This window comes from Chanos chanos, chromosome 2, assembly GCF_902362185.1.
Source record: "Chanos chanos chromosome 2, fChaCha1.1, whole genome shotgun sequence".
Taxonomy (NCBI): domain Eukaryota; kingdom Metazoa; phylum Chordata; class Actinopteri; order Gonorynchiformes; family Chanidae; genus Chanos; species Chanos chanos.
Window position 1 is genome coordinate 14,643,772 of NC_044496.1, and position 25,572 is coordinate 14,669,343.

The 25,572-nt window shown below is 40.6% G+C and overlaps 1 protein-coding gene across 1 annotated transcript in view; it reads right to left on the reverse strand.

Annotated features, from left to right (window-relative positions):
* The window catches only part of syt7b (synaptotagmin VIIb), a 38,983-nt gene extending 15,971 nt beyond the window's left edge, over positions 1–23,012 (reverse strand). The window contains exons 1-5 of the mRNA XM_030794232.1: positions 22,964–23,012; positions 18,162–18,265; positions 12,161–12,240; positions 10,045–10,179; positions 3,928–4,278 (exon numbers count right to left, since the gene is read on the reverse strand). Coding sequence (XP_030650092.1) covers positions 3,928–4,278; positions 10,045–10,179; positions 12,161–12,240; positions 18,162–18,265; positions 22,964–23,012 — 719 coding nt within the window. The remainder of the gene's footprint in view (positions 1–3,927; positions 4,279–10,044; positions 10,180–12,160; positions 12,241–18,161; positions 18,266–22,963) is intronic.
* Positions 23,013–25,572: the final 2,560 nt, after the last annotated feature.

A 25,572-nucleotide genomic window follows, 5' to 3' on the forward strand; every position in this document is an offset into this window, starting at 1 on the left:
TCTCTCTCTCTCTCTCTCTCTCTCTCTCACACACACACACACACACACACACACACACACACACACTTATACACAATCTGTCCCATTTATTTATTTCACCATCACTCAGTATTTTTATTCTATTTATTTTTACACGGAGCTATCACATCAGATTACTCGTCTATCCAAGTCATTTTAATGAGCACCAAGGTTTTGCAGAGTTTGTTTTTCTTTTTTTTTTTCAGATATGACACATCCCATCCCAGACAAGCAATGTGTCGTATCATTAACTTATCAGCTGTAATTACTGGGCACTCTCATAGACAGATCTTAGATCAGTAGATCCTGTAGCAGCTCTGCACTTCACTTTATTAGCTGAATTGGGAGACCAGCCCTAATTCAGTTGACTGAAGGACTGCATGCATGCACACACACAGACACACACGAATGCAAATACACACACACACACAAGCGTACGCGTACGCGCGCATACACACACACACACACACACACACACATAAAGTAAAATATAAATATCTAAGACAGTTTAGATTTGATTCTACTGTATATCTTCAATCACTGCTAACAGGACTTGAAATAAATTCACTGGTTTGGTTAATGCCATTTGTCCCAGTCTTTCAGTCTGTGTTTGTTCAATATACATATCAATTTCTTTGCCACCCTCCTCCCTAATCTACTGAAGTGATGGCAATATTGACAGAACAGTATGTAGAACAGTCTGTACTGGGAAGTGCTTGAGAGCCAGTGAGACACTGGGGAAGCATTAAATGTGCCCACATGTGTCATATTGATTACAGCAGCCCAAAAACAGGAGCCACTTGACGGCCATTAACACAGTCTACACGAGAGCAATTGATTACGCACAATCACAAGAGGGTCCTTGAGGATAGCATATATCAGTTCTGACTTGTCAGCTGGATTGTAACTCCTGTCAGGGCCATGATGAGAGAGAGAGATACTAACCCCATCTCTTAGCTAAGCTGATTCACATGGGAACTGATACAGCTCTTGCTTAGCGGGACGTGGTAACTGGCAGGAAATTCAGAAATTGGGGATGTGGTGTGTGAAAGAGTGATATAGAGGGGCTGTGTAGGGCCGGGTATTCGTGGGGCTACATCAGCATTATACCAACAACACATTAGTTGTGCTGTACTATACTGAATGCTAGAAAGCAGCCAACTGTGAATATATTTACAATTTCAAAAGCTTAACAGATAATGATGAATGACTGTATTTTTCTTCTTTTTTTCACCCTTATTCAGTCTCTCTTGCTCTACATTTATTCTTCCATTCTTTGTTTACTCACTGTCACATTTAAGCTGCAACACAGAATATCTCTTCAACTTTAATAGCGACCCAAAAGATGTAAATGCCTATTGCAGTCAAATGAACCTGTAGAAAAGCTTGTGGTTTATAGCATAAAAATAAGCACAGTCTTTTGTAATATTTAAAATATCCATAGAATAAAGATCATTCATTGTATTCGCTTGTTATAATTATGATACCAAACAAACACTGATCAGCCACAAAATATGGGCTCATTCTCCCTCTGGACATTCTAATAAGTTTATAATTAGTGAGCATCATCGGGAGGTATTTGGTATAATCCAAAATTTGTGCATTAGCCATTCTGCTCTCTGAAAAATACCTGAGTATATATCTGCTCTTAACACTCTTTCGCTCCCGTCTCTACCTCTGTCTTTTTTTTTTTTCTTTTCTCTCACCACACTCTCTCACATGCTGGTTCTGTAGCCCTGACAGTCAATTGTGGGAGTAATGATCCTGAAGACAGATGATCAATGCTGTGTAGACTTAAGCTGCTAACAGACTCCTAACAGACATAGCGATGTTAAACCCTGGCCCTCATGCACATGGCCCTGATGATTTACAATATTACCCTCAACTTCTCTCTTCTTTTCATTTCTTCACTCTTCTTATTTTTTTGCTTCTAATGGGCTTACATCATTTTAATGCATTTAGCTGAAGTACTGAGTATACAATTTGTCCTGAACAATTTTGGTGAACCTCAATGCCAAAGAGGTAAAACATTTTCCTATCTTAGCTTAGAACCATCCTATATGAAATACCGTCTACGTATAATTAAAATCAAAAAATTAAAATTAAAAGAAACTAGACCTTCTTTTTTCTTTCGCAAGTGTTTTTGGCTGAACTTTAAGTATCTTAGTATCTTATTCAGCATTTTGCTCTCAGTCGGTAGAAGTTAATTTGAATTAATATACTAACAGCAACTCATTAATACATGTGTGCAATTACTTTCTACCGACAAGAGGATGTAATAAATTAATGACAACATACGCACATTCACACACACCTCACACACACACACATACACATATACACGCACGCACACACACACTTGGTTAATCCACTCCCTGGGGCCTTTTCCTACCCTGCAGTGGGCAGGTGTCAGCAACACAGAGTTAGTGGACCCAGACAGATGGACAAACAGAGAGAGACAGAAGGGCACAGAGAGACACAACTAGGCATGAGTTAGCACTAAAACACCGAGCAAAAACAGGCAGGTCCAATGAACTGGAATAGGACGGCCAAAAAAACCCTTCGTATAAATACACATAGCTATGACAAATCATTTGGATGAGATGTAACAGGAAGGGGGATTATAATCTCAGGTTGAAAAACTGAATTTGAAATATGCGGCACGAGGTAAAACAAATATCAGGAGGTTCAGTGGGGTGAGAGATGTCAGGTATAAGAAATCAAAGAAAAATAAACAGAACATCTAACATAGCCAACAGAAAAACACAAAAGGTAGGAGAGGCATTACCATGTGGGGAACGCAGACAAACAGAAGACAATTCAGATGGCTAAAAATTTAGACAGACCTATATGCAGTACAGAGCTGGACAAAGCAATATATTTAACAGCACAGAGGAATGCTAAAATACATATTGACAGGTAAGAGTTCAGTTAGTGGGAAGACAGAGAATACAGGTAAAGGACATTGTTGAAAAGCAAGAGACATAGTGGAGGGTATGGTGAGTGGAACAGAGAAAGAACAGGAGACAACTGGATAAAGGTGGCTGAACAGAAGGACACAGAGTCGGTAGAGGATAACATCTGTAAACAGGCAGGGTTAACATGTACAGACAACACAAATATAGCATCTGAGTAGTAAGAAGGACATCCTCATAAAAAAACAAAACAAAAAAAAAACAACACAGTATCAGAACTCAGCGAGCACTTAATATGGATTGCAAATGCACCTGTGTTCAATTAACTTTGAAAGTGTTTACACTGTCCCAGTACATGACAGTACAAACACAGTCAGAGTTAACTTCATACAGATGCATTTGTTGTGTGGGACTGAACACAGAATCAAAAGGTGCTGTAGATGACAGACACTGTTTGATAAAGATGACTATACTGCGGAAAGCATTGCGAAAACACCATAGGTGCATACAGTTACTGAGTGACAGTCCTCTGCTTTGAGAAGAAGAAACACTGAACAGCACCTTCAAGCACTCTGACGTGCTTTAACACACTAAATATAGCTCAGCTAATTTAACCCATAATAAGAGCGAGCAGATAGCAAAAAGATGGTAAGTATTGCAAGCGATGTAAACTCTAGCATTGTTAGTTTGCAATAGTATAACAAATGTGGAGCAATAAATGATATGGTGAGATATTAATTTTATCTTATTACTCAGGGAGGATAACAGATATGTATGCTGTTGTTAGGTTAAAATTAAATATTGCTTGTTTAATTATATCAAGATTCAAAATCACTCACTCTCTCTTACTCTACTCTGAAATTCTTCTGTGTTGAAACATTCATTTGAAGAAGAGTATTCACTGTTTCCAATTTCTCTCCACTCACTCCAAACTCAGTAATGTAATGCACCCACTGTCCTATGAGAGAAATAGAGAACAGGTATTTCCACTCACAGGAAGGATTTGACGTCTAGACCTCTTGTGCGAATCTGACCCATCATGTGGTCCCAGCTGCCCGGGTTGGAACGTGATCGGCCTGCCCCGCCAGCCCTGTATCGGGACGCCCCTGCTCCAGCCGGACTACCACGCACCCCCCGCGGGCCCCCCCGGTGGCCCCCACCCCCAGGACCAGTGTGTAGCTGGCCCAGGCTCTGAGAAGTGGCTGGGGGGTCGTTGGGCCCTGGCGGGGGCTGGTGGGTTAGGGGCTGTTGGAGGCTTTGTTGCCTGACTAGGGGCCTGGGTCGGGTGGCTGAGGAAGGGATGTGTTCCAGAGTAGAAGTTGTGGATAGAGAGGGGTCCCCAAAACTGACCCAGCAGAAAGGCCAGAGGACAGGAGAAAAAGACGAGAGAGGGACACACAATGTAATGTTCGAGTAGGCCACAAGTCGGAGAATACCGAGGAAAAAAAAAAAAAAAAGAAGAGGGCAAGCAGATGAAAGAGAACATTTGAGACATTGAAAGAGGATTGTGTAAAGGAGAAAAAAAAGAAAAAAAAATGGTGAAGGAGAGGGGAAATAATTCCAATAGAGAAAAGCAAAGAAAATTTAAAAAAAATAGGAAAGATGAGAAAAATAAGCAGGGAGTGGAGAGACAGGAGAGAGGAACGTATATACCCACACAGTTTAGGAAATGAACAGATAAAGGGACAAGGAAGACCATTCCAGACATCCAATATGATGGAAAGATGGATAATGGAGAATTGAGGGAAAAGAGAGAGAAAAAAGAAGTTAGGTAGGAGTGGTGGCAACAGTTGAATATGTTAGTGGGGGCATATTTATGTGTGTTGTGGACATAATTCATTGATGGATAGAATTGCTAATCTCAATTGGCGGATTTTGTAATCTGTGCCTGTTTCCTTGCTGTCTTGTAAATTAAATTATACAATCCATCGATGTAATCTTCTCTTCTAACCTTTCTTTCATTCCATTAATATACATCTCAACATTGAGCAGTCACATCATTCTTCTTCTATCTTTTCAACTATCTGTGTTCTTCTCTGCCCAGTTAAACTCCACACTTGCTTAAGACTCTTCTTTGTCTGATTAGTACAAACTGGCTCCAGCATTTGTTGCTAGGGCTTTGTGGGAGGATTTACTATGCCCTGGCTATAGTGAAAAAACATTCATTCCTTCGCCTTCATGCTGTAATTCTTACACAGCACTTAAGGGGGGCATCCCCAATCAGTGTACTTGTGGACTGAATTAATTCCAGCAATAACTCTAAACCTACTTCGATCACACAGCACACATACATAGCTTTTCCTCCTCACGGACCTATGCTGAATGGCTTTGGAGGCAATTAACAATGAGGTAGACATGGTTACTGTAGATGGTTTTATGGTTATTCAACAATATAATTAACAATATATATAACTTTATTTTTTTCAAATGTGGCCATGTTACAGAAAACATGTATAATTGTTAGTCTTAATGGGTCAGTATTCCTTCCTATAATGGTGAGTTAGCTGAATGATTTCACAAAAGACCAGATTAAGAAGTACCATGTGTTCCAGAGGAATAGTACATAGGGTATATACATTCTGTTTTTCCCCCTTAACCAGCCTTCCCTTGCACCCACATAGTGCCTATGAATTATCCCAGAAATACAGTCCTTCCCTATCTTTCTCTCCTCTCAGCCCAGCTGACACTTTACATAATTTTTAGGTACATTAGAGATGAAAGAAATAAACTAGAATGAGAAAATGTTCATAAGGAAAAAAGAGTATGAGGAGGGAATGGAGTTTTTATAATGATAAAAGCGGAGGAAAGAGACACAGCTGAAACATAAAAACATAATCAAAGCCCCTGGAAAAAAAATAAACCACGGGTCTCATATATCAATATTCATACTTCTCTACTCTTTTATTCTGTTCTGTAGAAAAAAAAAAATCCGTTATCTACAGACACATGCATTTACGCATCCAAATATCAAATTCAATGTGCCAACAGAAACTATTAAAGCAGACTGTACAATATTTAAAACACCAACAAATTTCATTTTGGATATAAACGTAGTTACATCAGCAGCATTGACTAACACACGTCCTACTGATTTTATCCTATCTGTCTCACTGATAGACTGACTTCATTCATACACAATACAAATTTTTATTAACTGCATGCTTTCCTATTAAATGTGGTTGGATCGATGTGCCTGCAACCCTCACCTCCACAATCCATTCTCTCGCCTCTAAATATTTTATCACTGTTGATGCGACGGTTTATTTCTGCCTGGAAAAACAAAACTCCCTAAACTCAAATCCCTACTTTTAGATATTATATATTTACCTGCATTCTTCCTATATCAGAAGATTGCCATTAGCCTTAGATACCATGATAAACTTTCTTGATTCCATGGATCAAGGTATTTGAGTAGTTTACTGTTAAAAAAGGTTGAATAAACAAACCATGGAAATACACAGAGAGTGAGAGGCTGAAGGAGAGAAAGACAGGAGAAACTGGGAATAAAAAGACGACATTTGTTCCTGACCCAAAATAGAAACCAATTACGCATGGAATGGAAGGAGACATGGAAAAAAGGGGGAGTGCCAAACTGTGGCAGAGAGAGGCAGAGTAGATCAGAGGAGACTGAGTTTATTAAAAGAAGTTTTATAAAAAAAAAAAAAGAAAAAAGTATGCCAAAAATCTGAAATAAAGAGAAGAGAACTGAAAAACTGCTACATTTCAGGTGTCTTACATTGTGAATTTCAGTCTAAAGAATGTATTGCGGCCTTCATAACTTCAGATTTATGAATATAGCTCTGCATTCCTCATTTTGTGAAATAGTGGAAATACAAGTCAGCTCAGGGACTTTCTCTTTTGTGAAATAGTCAAGAATGAATCAATTCTGCATCTGCTGTGAGTATGGTGGAATTTGTCAACCTTTCTCACGGTGACATAGGCCCACATTTTGAACTCACCGCCGTATAATCACTTCTATTCTGCATCCTTTGACTCTTGGCTGTCACTTTTCTGTTCTAGAACAGCATCCCTTCCGCACAGACTTGTCACAGTGACGTCCCTGATTCCGGTTCAAATGTAACGCTTGCGTTTGGTTGTAATCTTACCCCCGTTCTCCTAAATTACTTTCTCCCTCTGTCTGTCACTCACTTTCTGGGTCTCAGGCTTCCGGAGTGCAAATGGTTCTGGACAGTCTGCCACTTCCCAGACTTGCTGGACCCTGCGCCTATGCTCCTCGCGCTGTCACTGCGACTCGGACCCCCCCCATCCCTCCCACCACCTGCCTCCCCCTTCTCCAATGTCCCGCTGGAACATGGAAGAAAGAGAGAGAGATGGAGGGAGAGAAAGAGAGGTATCAAGAGGAAAAAGAGCAGAGAAAGAGGGCGGGGGAGAGTGGTCAGTGTAAACGTTAAGTCGAGATTACGTCTCAGAGGAAAGCGGGCAGAAGTAAGCAGAGGAGAAGGTTCAGTCCTGTCACTATGCAAGCAGCCATACTGGTCCAGTGGATCAGGTGATTGTGTGACAGGGCGTTCATTAACTCGCAACACTTTGTTGGTGGTTTGTGGCAGGTAATGTTCACAAACAACGTATAGGTATACTGCAGGCAGTGCTGCTAGCCCCTTTTTTTTAGCACAGTGTAATATTCATTATGTAAATATTTATAGAAATGGACAAGAGATGGAAAAACTATTGTATATTCAATGTCTACGATGGACTGAAAAGAATGGCTTGAAATAAGCACTTATCTTGGTGTGAGGTATTAACAGCACTGAGAAATGTTCTGGCGACCAATTGTAAATTATGTATGACGGGTAGATCAGAAAGACACAATCATGCAATGTGAAAGTGCAGGGGGAAGTCTAAAGCCAAATCTATCATTCTGTCATTTGGGAGAACAGTTTAACGTTGTGCGGCAGGACAAGTCCGGGGTTTTGAGCTATCGAAAATCTGTCCCGCATGTGACAAAAACCAGCAAATTTGAGAGACAGGGACGGCACAAAAACAACACTAAGCACTCTCACAGAGACAGGAACGACAAATCCATAGAGAGTACATCCGACAAAGACTGCCACAGCCAAAGTGCAAAGCAGCGGATCTCCATAACATCTAAGACATACAAGATCCATTCTATAGCATTTGTGCATCAACCACAAGAGTAGAAACAGGCAGAGCAGAGGATTTACAATGCTTTGTGCGGCAGGAGGTGAATGAGGAAAGATCCCCTGATATACATAATATCAATTTGAAATATGTTCCCAATTAAAGGAAATCAATCCTTTATTTTTTATTTCTTTTCCAAACAGTTAATAACTTCAGTATTTTCAGTGCTATGAGTGTCTTGTCTGCTGTGATCATTATAAATCTTATTTTTAAATCATTAGAACACACACATTAACTATAGAGACACCGAAATGCTGCCCCTCATTTGATTTATGAGGTCTACATAGAACAAAAGTTTATGCTGAATTACATGAGAGAACTACAAGAATGAAAGAAAATAAAAATATAACTCTTGTCATGAAACTTCAAATGTCCCAAATCTTAATTTATCATCTTCTTGTTAGGCAGATGATGTAATAGTCAGTGTTTGGGCGCTAATTTAGAAAAATGTGTCACACTGGTGTTGCAGGGAACACATAGCCAGGTGAAAGTTAATATGAAAGAAGTGTTTGGGTGTGATTGCAAAAAAGAAGAAGAAGAAGAAGAAGAAGAAGAAGAAGAAAAAGACAGGCATATCCGACACAAAGAGCCCAAGATGCAACAGATAAGAGCAAGAGAAGGAGAAACTAAAGAGAGGCTGAGAAAAAAAGAGAGAGAGAAAAGGAAAGAGTAACACAATAGCAGAGTGCAAACAGTCAACCCTTTGTCATAAATGAAGAACGGGAACGTGATAAACCAAGGTTACAAGACCAGGCTTAGTGGAATGGACTCATCACAAGTGCCCAAACGTTTAGGGTTTGCTAAGATAGAGTAGACTGTAATTTCCATGTATAGGCCTTAACCAGTTAAGGGTTGTCCGTCTCCATGGCTACAGTCCATGGGCAGAAGATGAGAGATTAGAGGTCAGTGGTTTGTGGGGGCTGGCAGGGCTGTATGGAACGGGGGGTTTTCAAGAGCAATTTTAAATAGGTGTAAGAGGAGAGAAGGGATCGGATTGGTGATTTGAATATGCAATCTTGAAAGCCTGATGGGCAAACATTCTGTGCTATGCTTTTTTTTTTTTTTAATTTTATTTTTTTGTGTGTGTGAGATCCACTGCTACTGTAAATTGTGCTTCATACGTGAGATGTGATGCTTTGAAAGCCCAGATGTTTCAGAGAATGGTGAGCATAATTAATGGCTCATTGATGAGCGGAGGGTGGCCAGCTCTTGTCTTAGCATGTCAGAATTCTGCATCTATTACCGTCTCCTTTCAATTAGCCATTGATTTATCTCGGGAGCTGGGCAAAAGACTACTCTCCCTCAAGATAATGACTTCAATTAAGTAATTAAAACGTGAGGCAGCGAGAGACTGAACTAACCCAGAGGCCCTCATCTGGACTGATGTCACCCCTCTCTGAGGAAAGAGACTTAGAGTTGGAGGGGAAGCTAGTGACTCAGTGTTTGTTGGGTCAGGTTCAGTCTGGGTCAAGGAGTGGACTGAATGCTAAAACGTTCAGTCGTTCATGCAAAAATGATCGTACCAATGCTCATCAATGTAATTCTCCTAGAAGCAATTCCTATATCAAAAGAGTTACAAGTGTGTATTGTGAGGTTTCACTGAATTATGCGATTTACATTGCAGGATTGGTACATTCAGCTTTGCATAGACCGGAGTTCGTAGAGATCACGAATTATAGTCAAACTAAATAAAACTAAGGTGACCAAGCAACTTTTTCATTGTAAATTTTCATGCTTGCTATGTGTGCACGTTCTTAAAACTGTTTAGATGAACAGCATTAACAAAAGGACAAGGGAGAGGGTGGGTTGAGAGAGGACAGGAAAGGTAAGCACACAACTTAGCTTAAATTAATGACTTCTCAGAAATGGACTAAGTCTGGCTCCCTCCCCCTTTCATTACAGCCCTGCACAGAAAAAAAGGGCTCCCTTACCAGCCAGGACCGAGACTCACTTGGGCGTGAGGCGAGGGTCTCCGTATGGGGCATAAGGGGACATGTTTAAGAGGAATTCCTTGGGTGGGTAAGAACTCCAGCGCTGCTGAACAGTACTGCTGTCATTGTTATTCCAAAAGTCCCTGTCTAGATCACTGTCACCAGAGAGAGAGAGACAGGTCAGAATCACAACAGCAAGAGAGACAGGAACAGAGAGAGAGAGAGAGAGAGAGAGAGACAGAGAGAAAGAAAGAGAGAGAGAAAAGAGAAACAGCAATGTACAATTGGGAAGAAGAATGGTTAAGCAGGTCACAGCAGTGGGAATTTTTTGGAAAATAATATACTGCAAAATGCTTCAAAAACAACTTTATGATTATTGTATTTTTCAAAATGTATTAGCACATATTCTCAAGCTGTTACAATGTTGTTGAAGAAAATGTACTCTTAGTTCCTGGAAATGACTTGAACCCCCTCTGTGCAAAAGACAACATAACATAAAACCCGTGAACAATTTTAAAGAGGCAGGAATCAATGACAAATCTTTTAACTTCTTGTATATTGTTTAAAGATAATGTAAATTCTGTCTTTGATTATGTTGAGAGAAAGAGAGTAAAAAAAAAGAAAAAAAAGAAGATTCCATTGTGGCTCCAAGATGAACTCCACACAAACATCAAAACAAGGCATAATATTCCCATAACATAGAATACAAGAGCCCAGAATGAAGTGTAGAGACACTCATACACAGAATTAAAGATGTGTGTGTGTGTGTATGTGTGTGTGTGTGTGTGTGTGTGTGTGTGTGTGTGTGTGTATGACAGAGAGAGACAGAGAGAGAGAGAGAGAGACAAAAGATTTAAAAGTTAGTTGCACTTGGTTACATACTGCATAGTTTCAGCACTTTTTTCTCAATTATTAAAAACACTGCCACTGCAACCTTTAACATTTAATAAGAAATGTTAATCATTCAAAGACATGGATGCAATGATCATTAACAAACAAATGAATATACAAAAAACAAGCAACAATAGTGCACAAAACACAATCAGAGAATCTGTTAACACTATTTGTCAGTGCAAGTGTGCATTGCTGTCTGGTTTTCTCAAAGCTGCCGAGCTGAGTTGACAATGCAGCTTTCTATAGATCAGAAGAATTGGTACATGTTATATTTGCCGAATTGGAGAAGGGTCTGATTCTCCTCTCTGTGACGTTCTTGTATCAAGCTGACTGAGTCAGACTCCTGTTAAGTTTTGTTTAACTCTCAGATCCCCATTCATTTATGTCAGCTCAGCTCTTCACTAACTACAGCTCATTAATAAACCTCTTAAAATGCACAGGTAGACATAAACATTCATGCCAAGCACAGAAACCGAAACACTCACACACACACACACACACACATACACACTCACACAAAGGTAGCCCAGGGTCAAGCACATTAATTCACAGAAACATAAGAAAAGTGTGTACAGGCTGGGTTTGCAGGTGTCCGGGCTGGAGTGGGCAGTACATGTTGTAGCCTCCACTTTAATCATTTCACAAACACAAAGAGAGCGAGGTGAATCACAGGGCTGACTGTTTGGTGGAGAGAAGAGGCAGTCGAGCACTTCTGCTATACTTGAGAGGCAGATGCTGATTAGCTGGCTAGACTGTGCATGATTGTTTGTATTCCTTTTCTAGAGGTGGCTGTATTTTCATCCAATCAGACTTAAGCCTGATTTTTCACCCACATGTATTATGTCTGATTATTCACTAAAATGCATTAAGCAGTGAGCTATATTACCCAAATATTTGATTTTTTCCAGAAAATGATATTGTGTATGACTGTGTTCAAGGTATGGTAACTAATTTAATACTTTTTTTAACGTTAAATCTTTACACAGCATTGAGCGGAGTGATGTCACTTGGCATAACCTTAAATAGTCATAACTAAACTACTACCTAAATTGAAGGTTAACTCCATCCATGCATGCCAGGAGAAAACTATGCATTGGAGAATGTAAAGTGAGAAGTGAGCGTTCTAAGGCACACTGAGACATTCTGCGAGAGTGCAGTTAAGGTCTCCAGTGCAGCTGTAGATCATTTGGGATGTAATTGAGGTTACCACGCCCCCTCCTACCCTATGACCCATCCACCTACTTGATGGCTTTGTTCTCCCCACGACCTCGCACTGAGTCCGGGGTACTGGCTGCTTCCACTCCAGGCTTATTCCTCTTCCCCTGGAAAAAGGAGAGAAAGAAGAAATGTAAGACGGAGATGGATGGAGGGAGAGATAGTGAGTGAAAGAGTGAGACATTATCACTTATTGATAAGTCAGAGAGCAGAAATTTCAAACATCACAGATGAAAGTTTTGAAACGAGTTTAAGAATCAGTAATCTGTGATTTGCGGCGTGTACTTGTGAAGACAAAGGATCTGAGGGCATTCGTGCGGTTGACTACGGTGCGGAGCTTTCTGTGTTTCTGCAAATCTCTCTGGGCTGGTTATAGACTGCCCACCTACAGTAACACATTATGCATATCACTAGGGCAACGGAGATGAAGCAGCTTATAACCTACTCGCCAAAGCAGAGGAAAACATACAGCCTCCATAAGGGTCAGATATGTACACATAGATGCTCCAGTACTGGATCACTCAGTTGCTGAGGTTGTTTGATCATGATCTGTGCTTGGATATCATTTCAGATATAGCAGATGATTATATAACCTTGTATATAATACTGCATGGATTTGAGATTTCCAACCATTGTCATTTTTTTTTTTACTCTGCACTGCCTCATTCTACACAGCTTTCACAAAACAATCGATACAGTCGAAACGAGAAGAGATTACATAAAGGACAATTGCATCATTTCATGTTTTGTCTCACACAGCGTCCCTCCTCTGCTTCCTGGATGAATATTCCATCTCAAAATGATTTACGGGCACAAGATTCATTACAGGGCTCCTCCGAAAGCAATCAGATGCCAGGAAGAGTGTAAAATATGATAAATGATTTGAACAGGAAAAGAAAGGGTGGTGATTTGGACAGGACCCAAAAACGCCCAGCCTGCTTCCAGACTTCGAAATGTGATTCCAGTCATCATGCAATCACTCCTCTGCACTGACATGGGCTACCAAGAACTGCTGCTCAAGAGAAACAACACACACGCACACACACACACACACACACACACACACACACACACGCACACACACACACACACACACACACGCGCGCACACACAGCCACACACACATGCATGCACACACACACACACACACACACACACATGCACGCGTGCATACACACACACACACACACACACACACACACACACTCACACAGTATCAGTAATGGAACTGAAAGTAACATAAAGTTCTACAGTTGCACAGTTGTAGCTGCAGCCTCTGGTGCTTTGCTCTTGTCTACTGATAAGATAAAAAGACAGTGTTACAGAGTGCATTGACTCATATCACACACCCTGATAAATAGCCTCACCGTCTCCTTTGACAACCCCATTAGAGATCTGTTAAACTGGCCACAGGAGAAGGAATATTGTCCACTGTTTGACATCACTATGAAAACACAATTTGTCATTTTGAACGGTCAATTGCATTAGGTAATTTGCAAAGGTTTGATTAACCTTTGCCAGTGTTTCGTTTGCAGTGATTTGGCATAAAGATTACACATGTAATCTTGAAGTGCTATTTAAAAATTGTCAATCGCACACACATTTGTTACAGTGATTTTAAGGAAATTAATAGAATGAGTACCCAGGTAGTGACAAAATCCCTAAACCATGCAATTATGAGGCTGACATAATTTAACAGAGATGAATACTCCTAGCACAACCCAGTATGAAACCCCAAGACAAACAACACAAACACAAACAAACAAACAAAAAAACCCAAACACATATCTTCAGAATGAATGCTTTCAGGAATGAAAGGACAGAGTGGATTTCTGCCTGTGTAGGACGTGCTATCAACCAGATCTAATCTATCATTAAACACTATCATAAAATCTTCAGAAGCAAGGCAAGTGAGGGAGACATATCATGGGAGACAAGGAGGGGGAGAGAGAGAGAGAGAGATGGAGAGAGAGAGAGAGAGAGAGAGAGAGAGAGAGAGAGAGAGAGAGAGAGAAAGAGAGAGAGAGGGAGAGAGAGAGAGAGTGGGCGATATGGTAGGGGATTGAGAGGGAAAGATGGAAAACAAGCAAGGGTAGGCTGACAAACAAGAGGGTAGACAGAGAAGAAGGGAAGATGGGAAAAGAGAGAGTAGGAGGGAAGAAAAGAAAACAGAGGGAGAGATGTTGGAGGAGAGGGGGAGGATGTATGAAAGAGAGAGTGACAGAACAAGTGGGTTTCAAACAGAATTTACAATAATGAGAGGAGGACAGGAGAGCGTGGGGAATTAGAACCGCAAATGATCAGAAAAAGAGAGAGAGAGAGAGAGAGAGAGAGAGAGAGGTAGATGAGGGAGGAGTGAAATAAGTTGCAGCGGTAGAAAGGCAGAGACTTTGTCCCTGGTGGAGGCAGTGAAATCATGCAGTTCCCAAATGGGTCGTCCTAAGTACTGTCCTCATCTTGTCACAGGCGAGGAAGAGACACCAAGTCTCGCCTTCCCCCCTACCCTTCACTGCTCCCCTCCTCCCGTCTGTGCCTGCTCCCTGCTCTTACCTTCTGCCTGATGTTTTTAGCTCCTCCACTACTCTGGGCGACGACCACACCCTCAGTGCTAATCACACACAGGAATGAAGCACTTAATGCAATAGTTGCTACAGTTAAGACCACTGACTTTCATTAGAGGAGGTGATTATGATGGCAAACAAATTAAGATTCACATCTGATTAAATGTTTTCCATTCATGGCTATTTTTTTTTAGGAAAAGGTAGAGAGAAAACAGAGAGAAACAGCTAAGTCTCCTTTTCCCCAGGTATATAACTATTAAACATATATTAGCATGAATTAATGTAAACTAGTAATTACAATGTAGTTACAAGGCAATGACCTAAATGCAGATCACTCTAGTTTCATAACAATACCAAATAATTTAGTACTAGGACAGTAATGTGTAAAGGAAAACAGTGTTACAAAGAGAGACATTATATAAACCCATGAATCATGAAATATATTTATATAGGAACTTCTACGTTTGTTCACAAGACAAATAGCTGGACTTTAGAGGGAGAGTACTGAATTTGCTTAACACAGATTGAGAGACAAAGGAGAATAGCATTGGGAGAGAGAGAGAGAGAGAGAGGGAGAGAGAGAGAGTGGAAACCAAACACTAAAGAGGAAGAAAGAATAAAGTGTAGGACAACTCAGACTGTGACAGCCAAGGACCGGAAAGAGCAAACACGTAAAAAAGAAATAATAATAAAGATTAAAAAAAAAAAAAACGCTTAGCCTTAGCAAAAAGAAAGTATGTCAAACTGAGAGACAGAAAACAAGCACTAGAAAGTTATGAAACCAAGATAAACAGAGAGAGGGAGAAGTACAGGGCTTGTTCTGCTTGGGGAGATTGGGGGGGAAAGTGCGCCCGAGAGACAGAGACAGGGTAGAAGATAAAGCAGTGTAAAAGTACTCAGACAGACTGAAAGATGAAAAGAAAGATTACAAAAGATCGGAGAGCTGGCAAGATAGACGGAGATAAATGGACAGATGGAGAGGGAGAGGGAGGAAGAGTTTTAAGTGATGAGAAAGGTTGATCAGCAGATAACACGCGGCCGTTTACGGCTTTACCCCTTTTACCAAATCCCCGTCTGAACTCACACAGCAGCGAGGGGGAAAATGACGAACCCTGCCTATGCGATGGTCATGACGAGATCAAAAAAGGAAAACAGTGGATTAAAGTAGCTCAGCACATAAAAACAAACTCAAAATTTTCAACAGAAATTCTAAACCTCTTTATCTGCTTTTTGCAAGGGAAACGATAAGGCATTATAGTTTGTTGATTTGTGTTGTGCTGAGAGAGAGAGAGTATTTACATACAGACTAAATGAACACAGTCCTGGTGTGAGGCAGTAGCACGGTGCATTCTGGGCGCAAACATATGAATCATTAGTGAGCCCTATGGCATTCCAGCATGGGGTATGAGCCAGTTACAAACCAGTTTGACTAGAGCATAGTGCTGAGAAACCTGCTTACATAACCTCACAAGCCCCCACACTTCACAGCCCAACACTTACAGTCAGTCACTGAACGCTCCTCTGATCTCCTGCAATTCTAACCACTGTCATCCTGCACGAAAACCCTTCATCACTCCAACACTGTCTGCTAATTTGTGGAGGTTTTTTTGTTTGTTTGTTTGTCTGTTTGTTTGTTTCCTCCCCTCTGTAGAAGTTTGTTTTCCATAAAAAAAAAAAAAAATCAGAAGGAACTTTGAAGATTGGGATTAAAAGAAAAGAAATAAAAGAAAAGAGAGAAAAAGAGAGAGAGAAAAAAAGAAAGCACTCTCTCATTGTTGGTAGTCAACTGTTGGGTGTAGGCGTGGAAAAAGAGCCCATTACGGTAAGTAATTACAGTCTAGAAATGTTTCCCATCCTACAGTCTGTCCTATCTAAACTTTCCTCTCTCACTGCTGATTACTCATTAGAGTTCATTAGAGCACCGCACACATGCCCAGTCCGAGAGTGTCAGGTTAGATACCCAGGTCAAACAGATTCATCTTTATGTGAATTTCAGTGGCAATAATTCTCAATGAGGCTGTCAAAATGATCAGAAATAACCTTTTTGAGCAATGTGTGCATAAAGTAGCTCACAGGCAAATTCAATTACACTGGACTACAATTATCGGTCATATTAACAGATGACCGAATATCGGTCGGTTACCAATCAAAAATCTATCAAAATTCTTACCCATTTGTTTGTCTGCCTGTGTGTGAGTGTGTGTGTGTGTTTTATATATATATATATATAAAGAGAGAGAGAGAGAGAGAGAGAGATACACATATCATATTCAGAGGTTCAAGGAGATATAGCACAGGCCATTAAAATGTAAAATGAAATGTAATCTTTTACACACACACACACACACACACACACACACATGCACACACTTCTTTTCACTCCTTTTCTCTCACGTTGCTAATACTAAGATAGGACTCAGGTTTGCCGATGAGAATATATTGGATATATCCATCAAGTCCAAGCAAAATCAGCAATGATTTTAGATCACAGTACATTGTCAAGACAAAGTTCACAAGTTAGAGAATAAAAGATATGACAACACAATTTGTCCTTTAAAAGTAATTAGATATTCTATTTTGTTAATTTTAACAAAGCACCCTCCCTCTTCTAACCCTCTTCTTACTTATCGACAATTTACAATTTAAAATTTGGCCTTTTGCAGATGCTTTTAAAGCAAAGTGACTTACAATTAGTGCATCAATCTACCTCATAAGCAAAAGATCGTAATAAGAATGCAAATTAATTATTTCCTGTACCATGCTCCTGTATATCCTGCTACAATAAAACACAAAACTATAAGCAAGGTTCGTACATAGGATTTTTTTTTTTTTTTTTTTACATTTGATACCCTGAAATATAAACATAAAAGAGTGGTCACACGTTGGGAAACAGGCAAATTCTGAAAAGGTGGGGTTTTCAGTCTCCTGTGGAAGATGGCGAGAGATTCCGCGGTACCGATTGGGTGAGGAAAGTCATTCCACCACCACGGAACGAGGGCAGATAGAAGACGTGGCCGAGAGGGAACGGCTGCCAGGTTCCCAAAGTGAGGGAACCGCCAGCGGTCCAGAGGAGGTTCACCGGAGAGATCTGGTTGGAGTGTAGGGAGTGATCACAGACTGAAGGCAGGAAGGGGCAGAGCCTCTTGTGGCCTGGTATGCCAGAACCAGTGTCTTAAACTGGAATGCGGGCTGCTGCCGGAAGCCAGTGAATTGCAGTGAGTAGCGAAGTGACGTGAGAGTGTTTTGGGAGGTTGAATTAGCGTTATCATATTGACTTAGCATTATCATAGATTTGAGGCACAAGTTTGATGAATGTCAGCAGGGACAACAAAAATTTATTCTGAGATACAGAAAGGTGTGTAAAAAACGTAGAGTAAAAAGAAATTAACTTTATGTCATGAGGAATGCATATCTTGTTGAACGCCTCTGATACTGAGGAGCATATAAAAGGAAGTGATGTCACTCACCAGTTTGCGTTGACACCATCCACAGACTCCACAGAGTGCCACCAACCATACAACGCATACCGTCAAACCCACGGAGATCAGGAAGACGCTGAGAGACAAGGAGCCTACAGAGAGAAGGACACAATTGTTCCAAAATAAGCATATTACACCAACCCATTTTAGAGAAGCAAAATAAAAAATAAAAAATAAAACAGCTACTGAAAAATTTCTTCTTTAAACATGTAATTTCATCATTTACAAGTTTTTTGTTGTGTCTGTGTTTTGTTTTTTTTTGTTGTTGTTGTTGTTCTTGTTCTTGTTGTTTTTGTTTTTGTTTAATTGGATGTCTTAAAAGGATTATTGGTTGAAAAACTACAAAAAAAAGAAAGAAAAGAAAAAAAGAAAAAAAAACATACAAACAAAACAAGTGTGTGAAAGCTTGTCAAAACATTACACGAAAACTTTTGCAACTTGAATTCTGTTGGCAGATGGCAGCCTGTCACAAGGTATTGAAAGTACAACATCTTACTGCGATTCAAGGACAAGATGAGAGGAAGAGGGAAAATAGACAGATACAAGAAGATGAAGAATGTAGCAGGAGGAATGAGAGCAGGTGTACATATTTTTTCCTTATTATGAATGCCCAGTAAACAGAGGTATCAGAATTGAGAAGTGAGGTAGAGATGTTCTGTAGTACAAGCATTAAGAGAAAACAATCAATGGAAAACATAGACAAAGTAAGCCAAGGTTAGTTATCCAATGAGGGTGAGAGTGTAGAATGAGGTATAGAATAGTATAATGATGGGTAAATAGTGCAAATTATGAAGCAAAATGAAGGGAGAAGGAGAGAGGGAGAAAAACAGGTTGAAAAGAGGAAGAGACAGCTTCATCATACTGAGCATGACACGCAGACAGACAGACAGACAGACAGACAGACAGACAGATAGATAGATAGATAGATAGATAGATAGATAGATAGATAGATAGATAGATAGATAGATAGATAGATAGATAAGTTTTAACTACGTGGAAACAGAGCACTATGGTCTGATTTTGTTTGCTGTACACAGAGACTAAGCTCTCCCACACAGCTGACTCAAGATTTGCTAAGTGTAACTCAATTAATACTCTCCTGAGACACAGATTCAGTATCCGTCTTTTTGCAGTTAGGCTCCTAATAAACGTTAGTGCATTTCTTTGGTCTTTTTAACAGCCATGACAGATAGCAGCATGCTTTAGTTCACAGCAAATGTCACTCAAACGGCTTTGACACAACATAAAGAATAGACCTATCTCAGCATTTTCTCTCTCTCTCTCTCACTCTCTCTCTCTCTCTCTGTATGTCACACAAATACCCATACACCTAGACAATCAAGCACAAGCACAATAAGATAAAACAGAAAGGCCATTACATACTTCACACACTCACTCACACACCCGCACACACGGACACACACGGACACACACATGCACACACTCCGACACATTTACCCAGCTTTGTAATTTACCCAGTATCTCCACCTGTGGCCTTCATAAGTCTCAGTGCAAGCACACTGTAAGAGTGAATAAAACATGTAAATGAGAAAATTATCTTTCCCCTCATCTTTACCTTCTCTTGCACCTGTTTCAATTTTCATTTTCTTTCTATTTTTATCTCATTCTCACTTTTTTTTTCTCTTCATCTAAGCTTTACTTCCATTCTGTTCTTTTTTTTTCCTTTGCCAACAGTCCTGTATCCCCCTTCCAATCAAAATTTTCTCTCTTTCTCAGTCTCTTTCCTTCTTTTTTCCTCTCATAAATTTCCCCTTCCTGTCCAGATGTCATTCCTCACGTGCACCCCCCAGATTACATGCATTATCTCGTAGGACCAAATGCTCACAGTTTTATTCAATGTCAGGTTTAAGTATTTGTCATACCAGTTTCCGAGTGTTTATCTAATGGAATGCGCAATGTCTGACCAACGTAGTCACATATCTGTGACACTGAAAAAGTCCAGACCGAATAAAAACAGGGCAGTTTTGTCTGGAAAGGTCAATATGCCACTGGCATTTCAATGCATTGATTTGTGAAAAGAAAAATGGCAATAATGACAGTCGGCCTTGATAGCGATATTTCCTCCCTCGCTGTTGCCATGTGCCGTGCGGACACTCAGCCATGACAGCAGCATGACAAATGGAGCCGTGTCATCTTTCATTGGCCATCTTTCAGTCGCTATGAGGAGGGCAGTGACATGGTTATGCCAACTCAATGACAGTATCATTTATGGAGCATCCAAAAAAAAAGGGGGGGGGGGGGCATTTTCTCATGTGCTTTTCCTCTCACCTTGCTGTTCCTGCCATCAGCTCACCCTTCAATCCATTTCTCCCTCTTTCATGTCCCTTTTTCATCTTATCAACAAGACAAAAGCAATTTAAGAGAAGACGGTAAGTACAGGAAATGTGAAAGGAGCAGCAGAGAGTTTCAGAGTGCTGGTCCGGTCAGGTCAGGGGAAGTAAAGGAAAGGATGTGGAGAGGTGTATTTCTGTGCTAAAGAATGCTACAGTGTGTTATAGTAGTGGAGAGCACAGGCTGACATATTACAGTACAAGAAGAACACGTTACATCACTCTGACTGAGGCAAAGGCATCAGGTGATAGCAGAAGCCATGATAACAGTAATAAAAAAAAAATAAAAAAAACAATATTGATATTCTAACAAATGTTCTAACCGAGATATACACTATGGGTCTAACATTTGGTAAATGTCACATCCCCAGTAGATGAAAAGTACCAGAAAAAAGCGGAATAAAACAGTTTAGGGGGACGAGTAAATAATTGTATTGTGTGTGATTATGTGAGACTTAACAGGATAATGTACAGCACCTAATAACAATGAGGACTAAAAATAGGAAAAGAAGAATTCATTGAGTAGTCTCTGGGATAAAACGGAGTGCAGATGAATAAACAATGACAGAAAAAGAGCATAAAACAGCAAGAATGACCTGGAGGCTTGTGTTAAGGCTGACTGTATAAAAGATGTCCTGAACTGGGCAGATGAGGCATCTGTGAGATAAGAGCCACTGTTAGGATCAAACCAGACCAAAGCAGCTCATCCATAAGAATGGTTATAACAATATGCACTAATGATTAAAACTGATTATGTAAATCTCCTGGAAAGAGGGCATCTGTTGAGCATTAGCACGTCTGGAATAAACCCAGAGCAGTAGCAGTAAAACTCACTCGAAGGCGTGTAGTTGTACAAGGGAGAAATTACCGCTGTTGGTTAGCATGGCCCATTACTGAAAATCAATCCCTTATACTACACTGTCCCTTGAGGCCCCTGCCTTAATGATCTCTGACTGCTATAGAAGCCAGCGCAGATAATTATTTGTGTGAATTCTTGGAATCATTGTATAAATGGCAGGTATGCTACCATGGAGATTTGCAAAGAGAACTAATTGAACAGTGAGGTATGTGAGTTATTTTGTTAAGAATAAAGCGATGAGAAAACATCGACATCCAACTGTAAGAGGTTTCCACAGTACATGGAAAATGGTAATATCTATCATATCAGAGTTATTGTATCTGTTTTTTTAGAGAAACTATATACTTCAAATGCCTGGGGTCATTATAAAAATGGATCAATTTTGTGAAACAGCCAATGAGGAACTGGAGCAGAGCCATAGCAAAAATAAAAAAAAAAAAGATGCAGCTATGGTCTCACAGGTTGATAAATGGGACTGTATGTTGTTTTAGCGTACTGCCATTAACATTTAGCTTGCCAAATTCCATTTCCAATAAATCAAAGTATTACAAACAGGTCTAATTAAACCAAGCTACCCACCTATTACAGCCCTTTGAATTTAGCAGAAACCATCCCTTAGAAGGCAAATGGAATTTAAGTTTGCATCTCGGTCTGGCAGGACCACTTCAGGCCAAAGATCTGAGCCGTGTCTGAAGCGGTCTTTTCGATGCTGGAGTAAGTAGACCTGAAGAATATGGCAGTGCTGGAAACTGCTGTGAGCGGGAGCTAAATAGGCACTGTGGTTCTGAGACAACCTACTTAACTGAGGAATAGGCCAAGACTACAGCTGTCTCAAAGGTCCCCATTAAGACCTAGAAGAAGCAGCCTTCATGTTTCTCCATAACATATCGAGAGGGTTATTTGGGCTAGTCCAAGCTTACTTGGTCCCCAGTGGGCTACTGTCTGGCATCTGCCAGTGTTTTCAAGTGTGAGTCTATAAGAGGAACAGTCATTTTCTGCCATCGGGACAAAAAATGGAGCAGATGAATGCTGGGTTTTTTTGGGGTTTTTTTGCTGTTTCTTTTTTTGTCCCGCGTTTTTGATGGAGATAAAGCACAGAATCTCAGCTATTGTTCTTTTTTCATTGTCATTTATTTGTTCCACTTTTATTTGTCCTGGCAGGTTATTGATAGAAGTTGGAAGTGCAGCCGTCATGCAGTCTTTCTCGACAGTTAGGATGAAATTTATGGTCAGTGTTGTGGTGTGTGTGTGAGTCTTCCTGAGTTTTGTGTGTCCTTTGCTTTAATGCCCCACAACACTGTCTGATATTTAGCAGAAGGAACTGACCGGGCAAAGGTGAATTACAGAGCCCCTCAAGAGATACCCATCAGGAGTCCTCGAGGCTTTTTGACCAGAAACAGTGCCCTAAATCATTGTCAAAGAACTGGACTTTGCTATGCTGTGGCTTCCTGAATGTAGAATGAGCAGAATATCGCTGTGCTGCATAAATGGTACTAACAATCTGATAAAGTTCGCCTACTGTGTGCAATCATATTTCATAATCCGACTTCAAATTTGAGCCTGCTTTAACTCGTCCTTACCCTTCTCCCTCTCCCTCTCTGAATTCAGGCTCTGCACTGCTCTCGGCATCCCTCTATATTACCCAGTGTACTAATTTAGGCTTATCGGGTAATTACATATTTTAATACACATACAATTAAAACTACCCACCTGTAAGAATGACCCCAGTATCTCTCTCTCACATGCATTAAGCTCAGTGTATTTGTCATCCCCTGATGTCTGTGCTACTGAGCCACAACAAAAGGATAAATGAGTTATTCAAATCTCTAGGAATGATTCATTTGATTTATTGCTTCACCACACTGCTCACTGACTTACTTGCCATTGTTTCTCAGGGCGCTATACTGATTCTGTCTCTCTCTCTCTCTCTCTCTCTGTCTCTCTCGCTCTCAGACTACTTATTTTTCCAATAGACCACAACCGCACACTATGAGAATTCATCTAAAGGAGAAATCAATTGCCACCTCTTAACACTTCATGCTCTTTAAACTATTTGTTTTACTATTCAGTCAGCCATTTTGTGATTCTTTCCAGGCACAAAATGGGACTCAATTTTCACCATACATCTCCTCTGCTACTGACCCTGGCATTAAATGAATGCACTTGTGCTTTGCACTTAACTACTTGTTGAGGTGTTGGTGCTTTGGGAGCAGACTTGCATTCAGCTAAGCTGTTCAATCACTCTTTTAGTCTACTGCCTGTAGTTATATATACAGATTTGGCTTCCTCATCTACCTGACCGAACCGTTGATGTAAGTGATCAAGTATGGCCCTGGTGGGCTCATCTATTTGACTGTCAGATTCTATACTCCTGTAACGCAATTCACAGTCCAGAGCCACGAAAGACCATTTCTCACAGGCATGGGATATGAACCTTGTAATGATAGCAGCTGCAAGTTTATTTACGGTAGAGTCAGTATTGCTATGTATTGAAGAGGTAGATAAAGGGGCGAGAGACAGAGAGGATAGAGAAAAGAGAGATGTATGGGTCAGTGAGAAAGCAGAACAAAAGAATGAGACTCATTCACAGAGACTGTATCAGGGACTGCAGAGAGTAACTGTTATATGTGAGGATGATGAACACTGAACACAAGAAATCTGATGTGGAATAGATATAATCAGAATCTGGTCAGAAACATCACAGTAGACTCCGTTATGTGCAACTGCGCAAAGGTGTGAGAGTTCGATTGATTTTAAAGTAGGATGGACGTTCTTAATTGATATTTATAATGCTGCAAATTCCTGGTCATGTTGAGTGTGCGTGTCTGTGTATATGGAACATTAATAAAAGGAATAACAATGTTAACAATTGTTAACGAAATTGTTAATGTTAATGAAATAAAAACATTTTAAAAAGACCACATTAGCCTGTCTGTGTCAGAGCTCATTATTTATCAGTCTCATTCTGAACACAGTCTTACAGGTCAGAGGTGACACCATTCTTACACAACCCCGCCCATGCAAAACATGTCACTCTCTCTCAGGTTGAGAGGACAGTAAGGAGCCCTGATCAGTGTGAGGTGTCGAAGGAGAATTCCAGCAGAATGAAGCTCAACAGGAGCCACCCCGGGGGTGTGAGGGGATGTCTGTAGGAATTAAGCAGGACCATGAACCAAATAGTAACACAAACACACACATACACAAAGGCTTTATACTGAAGCAAACACATACACACACACACGCACGCACAAAAGGCTTTACAGTGGAGCAAACATTCAGTCTGTAACACACACACACAAACACGCACAAGCGCGCATGCACGCACACACACACATACACACACACATACATACACGCACACACAAAAGGCTTTACAGTGGAGCAAACATTCAGTCTGTAACACACACACACAAACACGCGCACGCGCACGCGCACGCACACGCGCGCACACACACACACACACACATACACACACACACACACATTCACATACACACACACAAATGAAGAGATTCAATGGTCTAAGACAGGGCCTCTCAGCAATGGTATTGCCCTGCGACACGCTAACTCAAGTAAGCATTTTCCACAGTTCCCATCCTGCCACGCTCAGCCGGGAGGAGAGCAGAATTTTACAAAGGGAATTCACCAAAAGGCTCTCCTTCAGTCCCAGAGCCCTGCTGTTACAATGGATACAGTTTAGCCAACAAGATCTCATTTTCCATGTCACTCACTTCCTGAGGTCCACTCTCCTTCTCATAATCACTTTAACAGTTCTCCCTGGGATTCTCCACTCCTTCCCTTCCACAACATAGCACTCTTCACACTGCAACACTAAACCCCAAGTATTATGGCTTCAGAATTACAGTGGATTTTTTTTTTTGCACATTTTGCTTTACATGTATGTAAACATGGAGATATGGTAGTGTGCAGGAAGCACGCATTGCACATGTACACGTATTCACGCGCGCACGCACGCACATACACACACACACACACACACACACACACACACAAACCCTTGCGGGATTGTTAATAGGTCTTCCTTTGTGACAGTGTGGAATTACATCCAATGGGGCGAGATAACCTCTGTTAAGCACTAATTAAACTATGGCTGGACAGCTGTCTGGCACACCGGATTTACAGGTCCTGTGCATGTGCATGTGTGTGTGTGTGTGTGTGTGTGTGTGTG